Source organism: Coturnix japonica, chromosome 4, assembly GCF_001577835.2.
Source record: "Coturnix japonica isolate 7356 chromosome 4, Coturnix japonica 2.1, whole genome shotgun sequence".
Lineage (NCBI taxonomy): Eukaryota > Metazoa > Chordata > Aves > Galliformes > Phasianidae > Coturnix > Coturnix japonica.
The window spans coordinates 26,145,996-26,159,603 of record NC_029519.1 but is presented as its reverse complement, the minus strand read 5'-3'; the positions used below and the strand labels follow the sequence as shown (position 1 = coordinate 26,159,603).

The window sequence follows — 13,608 nt, the reverse complement described above, 5'->3', positions numbered from 1 at the left end:
ACCCAGGATTTCGATACCTCTTTTCTATATCCAGCATACATTCCATGGCTTTATTCTGCACCGTGGTATTTTTGCTTCATTACCAATATAAACAAATATAGGCCTCCACTGAACTGCAGTGAGACATTTTGATCTTTCCAGAAAGTTCAGTACCTTCAGTCAGTATTTACATCCAGAAAGGACTCTCAGAGACCTCACTGACAGCTGCTGAAGGCCAGGCATGTCTGCAAATCAGCCATAGGTTATCTATGGCTGAGTACATCAAGGGGAGGAAGAACATACCTAGAGGTCACGTGCAAAAGTTTTGGTTTTCATGACTGGCTTTACCGTACACAAACAGCTCTGTAGTAGCAGGTAAGGAGGTTGTGGATGCCCCATCCCTGGAGGCATTCAAGGCCAGTCTCTAGTAGCCTGGTCTAGTGGTTGATGACTCTGGCCATAGAAGGGGGGGGGGGATTGAAACTAGATGATCTTTATGGTCCCTTTCAACCCAGGCCATTCTATGATTCTACAAACTTAATTACCAGGAATAATTTAAAGCATCATTCAGTTCACAAGGCCTTTGGTTTAGTTCTCACAGCTCCCAGTCTTGTTCTTTCTAGACTGTGTGGCAGAAGGGAGATCTGTTCTATTTCCCTCAATGAGAGCTTCCCACGTAAAGTTTCTGTGGAAATAACTCTTCTGTTCTTGTAATTAAGGATACTGTTGTAACCCACATATACAATGAGGTTAAATGAAGATTTCAGTCAACTTTAGTACTAATCTCTTAACACTTAAATCAAGTGCTTGTATACTAATGTGCCAATAGCAGAGTTTGCTCAGAAGAATTTATTTTCTTAAGTTCAGTTAAAATTTCCCTAGTTTGTTCTAAAACAACAAGCTGAAGACAGCCTGCTCCATCGTTTGGAGAAAGCATGCTGGCTTCCACCTGCAGAAGCATCGGTTACGTTTAGGGAGGGAGAGCCACATGTTAGTTTTACCCCTTGAAGTGAATTACTGTAGGCACTGTTGCCCATGGGAGCAATTGATGGCCTTTATCTTGGGGCTTTCCTTTGGCTTGACTGCAAGGGAAACAGCCTGAGAGCCTCTGCTAACCTCAGGTTTAAATTCCTATATTGTTGTCAGTTGGTGCTCTTCTGTTTTCTCTGCCTTTTCTTTCTCAAGTCTTATTCTTCTCCTGTCTCATTTCCTCTCCCTGCTTCTCCTCTGTGTATCCCCCTCCTGCCCAGTGTCGCTGCCTGCGCTCCCACTCCCTGCTCAGCTCCCAGGACCTTTCTTCAGCTGCCCACAAACTGTGTCCCCTCACCCTTCTCCTTGCTGTGGGCAGCAGCTGAGGGTGGCCCAGGAGGACATTGCTCCTGTTTGGTGCTTTGTGGTGCCACAGAGAGCTTCCCAGAACTATAGAAAGCTCTGTAGTCGTCAGTCCCAAATAAGCCACCAGGCTTTATCAGCATTTATGAACTGATTTTTTCAGAGGCTCATAATTTATCTAGATGTCAGTAGGCTGTTGTTGGAAAACACTTTTCCCAGGAAGAAGCTGTAAAGCTCTAGGGCTTCTCAGCGAGAGGTGGCAAACATTTCTGTAGAGCAGATAAAGCAAAATGCCATTCCCTAACCACGTTCTCGACTCTTGCTAAGCCATCTTAGCTTAAATTTCCACGCAGAGAAAAGAAGCCTTAGGCAAGCAGCAGGCTCTGTTGGGAGGCTTGAGCATAAATGGCCCAAATCCTTTGCAGACTTGTACAATGGAAGGAATGAGAAAATCTTACCGTAGGCAGGCCTGTTACCATTTTTTTTTTCCTGCTAACTGTGTGTTTGTCCTATGGTGGTTGTTAAAGAGCTGGCTTGTGCAACTTGGATTGATCATGCTTCATTTAGCAGGAAGACCCAGGATTTTCCAGGAAATTATTAGTTGTTTTTTTTAAAAAAAAAAAAGTAAATATTTCAATTCAGTTCACATCTAAACTCTCTGTTTAGTTTGGAACAAAGGCTTCAGATTGTCTGCCCTAAAACCTGCTGCAGTGTTCAGTGATACTTCAGCTGCAGTGAAGTATCAGAGCAACTGTGCCCATTTTCACAGTAGCTGAGCAACCAAACATCCCAGCTTTTCACTGGGGTATTCTGCAGTTCAGGAGGATAATTAACTAAATACCTATCAGCAGACATTTGGTGTAACCTTTTCCAGTGTCTCTGCTGGTGTAGCCAACCAGCTCGCAGACTTTGCTTCTTCTGGCTGTAATGTTTTAAGTAAATTATAGGCGGAAGCGTCCTTCAGTTTCAAAGACTTACACTGCTTTTGGGGTGATTGTATCACATAAAATAGTTTCCCTCTGCTTCTCCTTCCTTTCTGCAAATATCTGTTGGATATGCAGACAGATGCATTTTTGGCAGCGGATTGGATGACTTGAAGCTATTCACTAAGAGCCTTAGCCAAGCACTCAGAAGTCAATACAAAGCCTTCCCTTGACTGTAGTGGAATTGTGCCCTCTAAGCACTTACAAGCAGGGAATGAGTGAAACCAATATAATTAAACTTAGAAAATGTATCTGGGTCACTCTAACAGCAAAACCCATAATAATTTTTTTTTTTCAGTCAGTATTTCGTATCATTGATTTTTATAGTATGCTGCTTAATTTGGGGTGTTTTTCCAGCTAGAATCATTTGGGAGTAAAGGGATTAATTATATCAAGCAGTGTTATTTTAGGTTTTTTAGTGTTTGGTTTGGCTTTCAATTATAATCCCCTGTTTTTAAAGGTTTAAAAGTTGGAGATAAAGTCCCATTCTAGGAATAGCTGGAATAGGAGCAAAGGGCAGACAACTGATCCCTTGGAAAAAAATTAGAAATATTTTTTTTGTAGTAGTAGAAAAGAAAAAACAATTCTTTTTTCTTTAAGATATGGCGCCCTCAAAGCCAAATCTCATTTAAAAATGAAATTCTGAAGGCATTTGTTGTAATAGCTAAGAGCGATGGGAAGAATGATAGATCTAATGAATAATTTTGAATCCAAGTCCCACAGATAAATAATTGTTATTTCACTTAGGAAAGTACATGTTCAGTGGGTTCCATTAAAGCTAGGTATATCTGAACCTGTGAGGAGCTCTCTCTTCCTGTGGATTAGGCTGGAGCCTGACCATGGCAATTCTTATTTTTATCTCAGACCTCAGCTTGTGGATAGCAGTCATCTGAGGACTGTGTAAAATTCCCATCTTTTTCATCAGGAGCATTTGTGGAAAAACAAGACAGGGAATGTATGGGAGAAGAGAAAACATGCCAAGCTCCTGGTTCTGCAAAAAAAAAACCACAAAAAAACCGCCAGCATATGGTAGCCTTCTGAGTTCAAAGGGATTACTCTTGTGCTTAAAGCTAAGCCTCTGTTTGTTTTTACTGTATATTTTGCCTAGTTTCTAGATGCCTTCTGTTGGAGGCAGAAAGGTAGTGAGATTTTCAGAAATGCCTTCCTACGGGCTTGTCCAGCCTGTGCTTGCACCCTGCCCCACACCCACCAATACCCCATTCTGTGTTGTTGCCATGCAGTAGCTGGCAGCAGAGGGGCACTCTGACTAAATGGCATCTGACATGGAAGTGGGTATGAAGCAAAGGTATGTTGTTGATTTCCTCCTTGAGGGAAAAAAATGGCTCCCAGTGACATTTGTTGACACTTACTGAATGTTTTTGGAGACCAAACAGTGGATGTGAACACAGTGAGGTGCTGGGTGGTGCATTTCAGCGGTGGCAATACCTCTGCTGGTGCAGATTTTGGTGAGCATGGCATGTGATTTCTTGTTCATCACTGGCAAAAATGCACAGCTAATGGCTGTGTTGAAAAAGCATTTTGTAGCTGAGAATTTGCTCTATTAAATAGTGTTCTTGTGTTCTTTGTATCTGTTGTCATTTCCATGGAAATAAATAGGAGGAGTTATTTTCTGGGTGACCTATGTACATGCTGCCCAACACACTTCTCTCAATGTGTCCCAGGCAAGCCAAAGGTTGGACACACATGCCTCAGCATGTGAGATACCTGAGCATAGCAAAAAATCTAATTCACAGAGCAGAGTTCATCTCCTCTGACTTCAGCCCTCTGAATACAGAATTCTCAGTCTTGCGGTTTAAGTCCCCTCTGTGTTAAGTGGTAATCAGTAGGAAGATAGAGAGGGCAGTTCATACCACTTACCACAAGAAATCACGTGGCAAAATTACCTTCAGATGATTCAAGTTAGAGGAAGCCTAAATGAATAATCCAGATTATCTGTCTGATTCCTGGACAGTAAGGATAAATGAGAACAACTTAACTTTACACACTTCCTAACTGAGCAAGGTATCTACATAACTGTAGCTCAACCTTGCAATGCCTCTCTGTCATTTTAAAAGTTTTGTACCCTAATATACAGTATCTATCAGTATGTTACAGTATATTTCAGAATTAGCCTTTTGTTTGTTTGTTTTTGCAGTATATTAAAACCTCAGGACCCAGTTTTTGAAATAGTTATGCCAAAATGTTTTCTCGCTGCCTTAGGGAGAACTAAGCCTTCCTATGTGGGCTGTTGGCATGAGAATATTTCCTCATGGGAGTAAAAAGGCTCTTTCCCTCTGTGTTTTTCACCATTGTTAATGGAGAGAGTAGTTGCTGTTATATGAATGGGAGCGTCTGATCTTGAACAGTCTTAGAGAAATCAAGGGCAGAAGTTACTCTGACTGCTTTAAGTGCTCAGCTTGGACATGGTCTTACTGGACAAACAATTCTTCCTGCCTTCTGTTGCCCACTTGAAATCTCAGTGTTCTTCCTGAATGGGTGCTTGCATGCCAAGGATGCAGCACAAAAGCTGCACAATACATCGCTTCCCTGTAAGCTCAGTGAAAATGCAAACACCTGGCTTGAAGAGCTTGGCTCATTCTGTACAGATAGTCATGTTGACTATAAAATTGAAAAAGAGAAGAAATTACATGGAACTGGATTCCATCCCTGGTGTCTGAATCACAAACCAAGGAAGAATTGGGACTGAGTCTTCAGTTTTCTAATATTGTTTATTTTCTCATCATTCTATTTATGTGGAAAATGTAGCATTAGCAAAGGGGACAATCTTGTGATTTTAGAATACTTGTCTTATCAACGGCTTTGGCTTCTATTTTTGCACCTCACATGTAGATGTGCCCACAGGCAGTTCCCATGAATTCCTATTCCTGGAAGCTCTGATATTCGCTCTATATAATGTATCTTTAGGGAAACAGTGATCATCCCCCTTCAGCTACTGTCTGTTTACATTCGTAGTCTGACTCAGCAGACTGCCTGTGTGGAGCAGATCATATCAATGAGTGAACTACTTTTTCAATTTACACGTTCCCAAAAACCTCTTGGTATAAATAATGGTATTTAGAGATTGTGAGAATGGTATTTAGAGATTTCTAATGCATGCTTTGGGTCCCTCTTGCAACATATTGTGTCAGACATGCAAACTATGCATGTTCATTCATCATATGTTGCCATTTTCGGTACTTGTTTGTAAGCACTTGTGTGAGAATTAAGAAAGTGGCAGGAGGAACAGTGGGCCTAAGAAAAAGTGAAAAAGCCTAGAAAAATGAGAGCAGGTGAATTAAACGTTTTTATGAAGTAAAAGCTCCATTTTCTTCTTTCCTTTCCCACTAGCCCAATGCAGATTGTATGGACGATATACCTCCCGACTTGGAAGCCTCCATAGGAGGACCACCAACCAACCAGATAACAGGAGCCAGCGATATAACAGTGAACGAGAGCTCTGTAGCCCTGGATCCCCCGGTGCGGACTGTGGGAGTACTACAAGTAATCCAGGACGTAGACTCCTTTCCCCAGGCTGGGGAGGGTAACTTCACAACAAGCAGTAAGTTCCTCTTTCTGGCAGAATTAGCATGGAAAGAAATGATTAGAAACCTGAATCACAAACAGATATTTAATGGGGGAAGAGTGGCCGCTGAGGGCTTTTATACTGGAGCAGTGGCCTTACCTTAAGCCCAGAAGAACTCCATGAGGTAAGTAGTTAAAGATACTGTGTCATTCTGCTGTACTGCAAACACTATATGTAGTGTTTGCCTGTATGCAAATCTGTGTACAGTATAACAAACTTTAGTTGCAGTCCCGTGCATGAACAGAACAAGCTGTTTCAGGCAACACAAAGGAACACAAACTTATGGTTGTCTTCAGATATCTTATATGTGTCTTTTGGCCTGCCTTTCTTCGCTGGACTACATGCTACCATATGGAAGTTGTTCTTACCTGCATATCATAAAATAGATAGTAAATGCAACAGTCACTTCCAGTGCACTTGGTCAAGAAAAAAGGAAGTTGAATTCTGATTTTTGCCTTTCCTTTTATCTTCTTATGTCAACTGGAACTCATCTGGTTATTGATTCACTTTTGGTTTTCTCATTTTATAAGGTTTGATGGTCAGAGTTCCTGCACTTGAAAATTTGAGCATGGTGAAATAACACTGTCAATTCTTACTAAAAATAAGGGTTTTGAATATTTTCAGTGGCTAGTTTTCACTTCTTTAAGGGCTGTCATTCCAGCTAGTAACTCTCAAAATGTCTGCGTGACTGTTCCTAAAAATGATGTTCTTTGTTGAAAATCTACTGACAGTTTAAAGAGAATGATTATCAGCTGCTTTGAATGAGGATTGTGGTAGGCTAGAATTCTCATTTTGAGGTAAAATAGCAGATCAGTAGGAAATACATGTGTTTGATACCAGTTCTTGTATTAGTATTGACAAGAATATTGTAGAAAATCATAAGATATACTTGAAGTGAGTGAGAAGAATATGAAAATACAGATTTGTGCATGGAGTCTGGGGAAAGGAAAATAAAAAGTGAAGCATTTTTACATACTGGTCTGGGCCTGAGTGCAAAGCCAAGCAATAGTATGATGTGCCAATGATGGAAGAGGCATGAGGGGACTAGGCTGAAATGATCATGTTTTCCCTTATATCACAGACAGTGTCATGGCAGCGAAACACTTGTGGCCTTAGCCAAAGTGACCCAGAAGTAGATTTTTAATTGTTCTCCCTGCTGGTTTGGTACTTGTTTCAGTTTTGGTCCTTTTCTGGTCAAAATCCTGGACAATTTGACAAGGTTATAGATGCAGATGTGACTTTCTCGAGCCTTCTTAGATGCTGGCAAGGGCTGTTCAAAATGAGGTGTTATTTTGTTCCTTCCAGTAATTGTTTTTAAGAACATTTTGAGCTAATTTAAACTGTGAAGGAGAGGTTTTACATCACAGTATCTCAACACTGCTAAGACTGGGTTAGACTCTGTTTTCAGCTGTAACTCTGTAATGTTCCTAAATCCAGCAGATCCCCTATCAGGTTATACCCTTTTCCCACTTTTCTTTACAAGGCCCAGTACTGAGGTAGGAAAGAAGGGACCTTTACACCAACAGCAGCATGGCCCATTCTGAGAAGAGCCAGCAGCCTGGTTTAAAACCCAGCACAGGAGGCACTCCATGCTTTTCTTCCCAGGATCTTGGCGCATTGAGAAGCATTTCTGCTGGTTTGCCATCAAAACCGGGGGTGACCTCATTGCAGGGGTCCTCATTGCATTTGCGGGGTGACCTCATTGCAGCCTTTCAGTACCTGAAGGGAACTTACTCCCAGGAGGGGAGTAAACTCTTCGAAAGGGCTGATAATAGCAGGACTAGGGGAAATGGTTTTAAGTTGAAGGAGGGAAGATTTAGGTTGGATGTTAGGGGGAAATTCTTTACTAGAAGGGTGGTTAGGTCCGGAACAGGCTGCCAGTGAGGTTGTGGATGCCCCATCCTTGGAGGCGTTCAAGGCCAGGTTGGACGGGGCACTGGGCAACCTGATGTAGTGAATGTGGATGTTTGGTGCCCTGCGAGCAGGGGGTTGAAACATGATCCTTGAGTCCAGTCCCTTCCAACCCGGGTCATTCTGTGATTCTGTGTGATTCTGTTACAATGGTGTGGAGCAGCCAGGGAGCACAAAAGCTCAGTAATACTCCAGCAGCTCTCTTCCCATCTAAGTTTGTTTCCATAGTCTGTAAGATAGTGTCAGTGCGAACACATTTGTTCTTAGTTTTCCAAGTTGCCAGCTAAATAACTTTTTAAAAAACTTGCTTTGCACCAGAGGAGCACAATAGGCATGTAGAGATGCTTTATTTTGCCTTCATGCCCTCCCTTTTTCCTGTAAGCTTTGATGTCTCTAGGCAATAGCTTCTAACACTAGGCAATCCTGAGGGCTGAGAACAGTCTGTGGACAAGGAACTTGCAAGAAAGCCAGTAGTCTGTCCAGGCACACAGCTGGCAGCAAACAGTGGAGCTCACTCAGCTGTCTTTAAATACACAGCCAGGAATCTTCATCTGGATTTATCATGTCAGTGGAGTAAAGTGTTTGTATACTAGTCAGTTGTAGGTGTGCGAGTTTACATGCTGTCATCGCCACCTCACAAGCAGTGCAATTTGCAGTAGTTCCCAGAAACAGCCATTTGGTCTCTTTTTGTAGTAGATCTCCTAACAAGGAAGATCTCTTTGGTTGGAAACTAGAAGCTGATTCCAGCAATGATGGGAATTTTTCCCTCTGACTTGCATATGTGGCTTTGTTTGTGTTCAGTCACTCTAAAAGGTAGAGCTTAGCAACACAGACAGAGAAAAGGGAACGTTTAGGGCCACTGTATAGTTGTGGTGTGAGACCAAATGCTAACTAAATCAGAGGGCAACTTTAGGCTAAGTAACTGGGTCACAGCTGTCATATAGTTGGGGCTTTATAAGTGTTGTGTCAGTTTATTGTATTCAGGCATTATATTTCTCATTTCCAGAGTCCACATAGTTACACAACTTCTGAGCTTGCTGCGTGTGCCCTTTCTGTGAACTGTCCTGCCTGGGAATTTATAAGTGCTGACACTGATTGCTCCTAGGAATCTTTGCTGAAGTTACTAGATGATAGCCTCTTTATATAGCACTGGTGATGTAAGTACACTGCAAGGCTGAATTTCTGCTAGAAGGTTTTTGGTTTTTTTTCCTCTTGTTACTGAATTTCTGTTGACTGCCTCTGATGCAGTCTTGATGTGACACCCTTAGGCCCAGCAGCATAAGCACCCATTCTTTCATCCCTTCGTTTTCCTGTCAGAATTCAGTGGTCCAGGAGGTAATGGACTTGCTGCCTAGTTTCCATTCATTTCTGCAATACTTTTTGCTTAATTGTCGTTACATCCCTTTGGCTTGTTGATTAATAATTCTGGTATTGTTTTCTTGGTTTGGGTTTAATTTTCCTTTCTGTGTTTCCAGTGAGCATTCGGAGCCAGAAGAGCTCCCACAGTGTGTCTGGAGGGAGGATATTTCCAGAGTACTGTTCACACGGGTGAAATTCTGTCTCCATTGAAATCTGGTGGCAAAACTCCCACCTTCTTCAGTGAGGCTAGTTTTTCATTTTTGGAACTCAGCCAGCACTTTCCTTTTCATTTGTGTGTGTGTGCTCAGCAAACATTTCTCTTCCTCCCTTTTTTCTCCCCATGTTCTAGAATAGATAATGTCTTCCATAGGAATTTTGTCAACATTGTATACTATGAACATTTGGCTGGTCTTCATCTGGAGGCCTGTCATTATAGAGTTTCTTGCTAAACCAAGCGCCTCCTGTGTAGTACCACTGAGCACTAAAATATGGACCAGCAATTTCTCTCAGCTGGCTTCTATCAACATCCGAGCCTTCAACAAGTTCTTTAGAAATGTCTACAGACCAAATGCTGTGCAGTGTGTAGTCTTAGTGACTGGCCTTTGTGCTGGGATTTTATACAGGATCTTGGGGTAACGTCTTGAAATGTGGAGTTTCTCTTATCAGTTGCTGAAAATGAGAGGACAGGAAAAATTTTAAACTGGAACAAGGTAGAAAGAAAGGAGGATGGAATTTGTGTGTGAAATGCACAAAACGTCATTTCAGCTGAGTTTTCTGTTTTGACCTAATAGAGCAGGTCCAGGGGAGGGCCACAGAAATCATCAGAAGGCTGGAGCACCTCTCCTGTTGTTTAGCTTGGCGAAGAGAAGACTCTGGGGAGACCTAATAGTGGCCTTCCAGTAGCTAAAGAGGGCCTACAAGAAAGAGAGGGATAGACTCTTCAGCAGAGTGTACAGTGCAAAGGCACTATGGTGATGGGAAAGCAGCATCTAGATATTTTAAAAGTTGTACGTCTGACACTTGAAGGAGGAAAAGTAAATATTCTCTTTTTTTCATCTTTTATAGTATCCATGGTCATTTGTTAATTACAGTAGTGGATAATGTGCACTGCCTTAGTCTTTGCTGGATGTTGGTATTCAGTGTGTTTTCTGTCATACTATGTAAGGCCTCAGAAATCACAACCACAGTCTCTGTAGTTGGAGGAATATTCATAGATAGTTCTACTGCAAACACAGGAGGGGATTTAATATGAAAAAAACAGAATTTCTCCTCAGTAGTAGCTTGTTACCTGCAAATTCCACTTGTTTAGCAGGCTGTGCAATTGTGTGTGCAGTCTGGGGAATGCCAGTAGTTTCTTTTCTACCTCCCATTTTGTTCCTTCCATGAAACCCTGGCAACGTATAGCTCATCATGACTGTTAGGACACCTTCAAGTCTCTTTGATAGCTCTTCATTATATCTATTAATATAACTTATCAAGTAATTATTTTGATCTGTGTATATCTGAAATTTCTTTTTGAAGAATAATCAGTCTTTGGAAGAAGATGAAAGTGCATGGTAAGAATCTGATCTGCTGTTGTCTTGCAACCACTTGACTGTTCTTCGATGCTATTATTAGAGGGTTTTTTAAGCAGATGTAAAGGGGGAGGAAAAGGTGGAAAAATTCCCTAGCCACTAGTTAATACTGAAAGTTATTAACACTTGCATTAGCACTTAGCACAGTCCTTGAGACAGAATACTGATAGGACCTAGTTAAAGGCTGAGCAGATTGGGCCCCTTGTGTCTGGAGGATGACATAAATCCTGGTGGCTCTATTAAAAGCTTGTGCAGATCTTGCACTAAATATTTACCATGGACTGAAAATTCCAATGAGCTGAGGTCCTAGATACGTTTTGAGACTCATACCACTGCCAACATAGCATTGGTGGTTTGAAAGGGTCACCAAGTAAAGCTTAACTGACACTAAAAATTTGCCCTGGATTGTTAGATATACCTCAGAAACCCATGCCAGGCTATGTGCGTGAATAGTGAAGTTTTACAGTTACAAAACTGCTCTTCTTTTCCATATGTTGAGATGTGAAGTGCAAAGTGTTTCTGTAGAGTAAACACCAGAAAGAGTTGTTCAAAGAATGCTGTGAAACAAGGATCGAATTTAAAGTCTGGGTTTTTTTGTTTGATTTCACATCTGTTACATACATTGGCATTCTATACGGAGTTAAAATGAAACTGTTGGTTCCCAAATTGCTTTTCTTCCCCACAGGCACACTAAGCTGTCCCTGTGGCATGATCAGGGTGCAGGATAGGCACATACAGTTGTGCCCCCATCTCTGTCTCTCAGACTTGCGCTTCCCTCCTGCAGAAACCAAGGGCAAGTGGCAGAGGAAGGACCTGGCCCAGACTTTGCTTCTGAAAGAGTCTGACAGTCTTTACCTAACAGTTTAAATATAATTGTAAGAAAAATCAGCACCCCTTCAGGTCTGTGAAATTTTGGGGTAACACTTTTTTAAACTGTTGCCATAACAGTTCTGTGGCATCCATGCAGCCAAGGCTGGGGAGAAAATACTCTCCTTTAGTATGTCTGTCTCTGCATGCCAATGCTGTGGCAGTTACCACCTTGTCTCTCTGTCACAGATTACTTATTTCTGCCTCCACGTCACCCTTCTGTTGCACAGCTACATTGTGAGCCCAATCCAGAAGCCAGCTGATTTTTTTTTTTATTTTATTTTTTTTTTCTGGGTTATTTTCCATCTGGATCAGTTCCTTGATGCAGAAGTAGTTGTGCCAGTAAACAGGAGGAAAGAAATTTGGATAGCAAGAGAAAAGAGGGCCATATAAGCCAGTTTTCTCAATACTATTGCCAAAAGCAAGCACACTATCTCAGAAGAACAGCAAGACCCTGTGCAGCTGTTTATTTTGTCCAGAAATCAGAATAAATAGATAGGCAAAGTGAACATGACGTTTCAATTGTATACAAGCATTTTGTTAATATCTGCTGAATATGGAAGTCAGAAGAGATTTATCATGTTGTGATGAAACTCAGTAAGGAAAACTGTCATTGTAAAGGCTATGACACATAGAATTGTCCCTAGAAATACCAGTTCCATTTGTTCTGGCTGTGCATTGTATGTGAACAGGGGAAGAGGGGATCTGAGGACCAAGATCAGGCTTGACATAGCTTATATCTTTCTTTATACTTCACCATCTCATACATATAGCTAGATAAAGCATTGAACAACAGTGCATGCAAAGCAAACAATGTACAATAAAATACAAATCTGAACTGTAGTCAGTGACTAGATCACTTAATACTAACTGTTCTTTGAGATATACTTGGTTCAGCATCATGTGCAATCTGCTGGATTATTTAGGATTCAGTCTCACGTCTTTAATGTCTGTGGAGTTTTTGTTCTCATTAGTTTTTACACAAAAGCCTCCACTGAAATCATCAGGAATTGCTGTTTAAGATGCAAGATGCTGCAAACAGTGTGAATCTTTTTCTGACCATTTCAGGATCAAAGACAAATAGGAGGCACAAGGAATGAGCTTGAATCAGCATCTGCAAGTGAGAGTTAAGAAATCAGACTAAGCAGCAGGCAGGCAGACAGAGAAAAGACAGGATTCCAGAGCCAGTCCTGCTGGTTGCTGCTGTTATTGCAGACAGATAAATGAAGCAAAATTAGTGCTCAACTATATTGTGCCTGCTTCGGAGGTCAGGGTCCACTACAACAGTCATTATTATACACAGAGAGGAATGAATGAAGCCACTTATGAAACATTTGCAATTATTAGAGAGCAAACAAATTCAATAAATGAAGTGTGAAAAGAAAGATAGTGAAAAGCAAACCCTACCTATAGGAGGGTGAAAACTTGAGGCTGAGCTACTAGAGGTGCTCTTAAGAGGGTCTGCTGTATTTGTTGCTGTCATCATCGATTCTGCTTGCGTGTTCTCTTGTTCTGGTTGCATTGCTTCCTGATGGAGTGTACATTTGCTTCAGTGCTTCCAGTGTCTTAAGGAGCTGGAAGCTGACTTGAATGAAGAAGTAAGTCAGGCAAGAGTTCTACTGATATGCTGTATTCAATCATTGGTGTTTTCTCCTTATTCCTCTAGGTTAGTCTATGAACAAGTGCCAGGGGCAGTACCCTGAGGAGCATATTCAGGATGTACTCAGTGTGGTGCACAGTGGCATCAGGGCTGTATTAATGGGCTCTCAGAGTGGTCAAGGAATATATGATGGGATATCCTCACAGCTCATCCTATTTCTTGTGACTATCATTTATAAGTGCCAGTACCTTTGACTGTTCTTTTCCTGTTTAACTCATTTCTGAGGCAGTTGAGGAGCAGGCAAGAACATATGCTCTGTTCTGGCAATAATTAAACCTTATGTTAATACACATATTAATGCACACACACAAAAAAAAAGCTTACCTGGAAATCTCTGTGGTGAATTTCTGCTTTATTTGC

The 13,608-nt window shown here is 41.4% G+C and overlaps 1 protein-coding gene across 1 annotated transcript in view; it reads left to right on the top strand.

Moving 5' to 3' along the window:
- RNF150 (ring finger protein 150) overlaps positions 1-13,608 on the top strand; it is a 118,745-nt gene that overhangs the window by 83,273 nt on the left and 21,864 nt on the right. Inside the window, exon 6 of the mRNA XM_015861049.2 lies at positions 5,643-5,853. Coding sequence (XP_015716535.1) covers positions 5,643-5,853 — 211 coding nt within the window. The remainder of the gene's footprint in view (positions 1-5,642; positions 5,854-13,608) is intronic.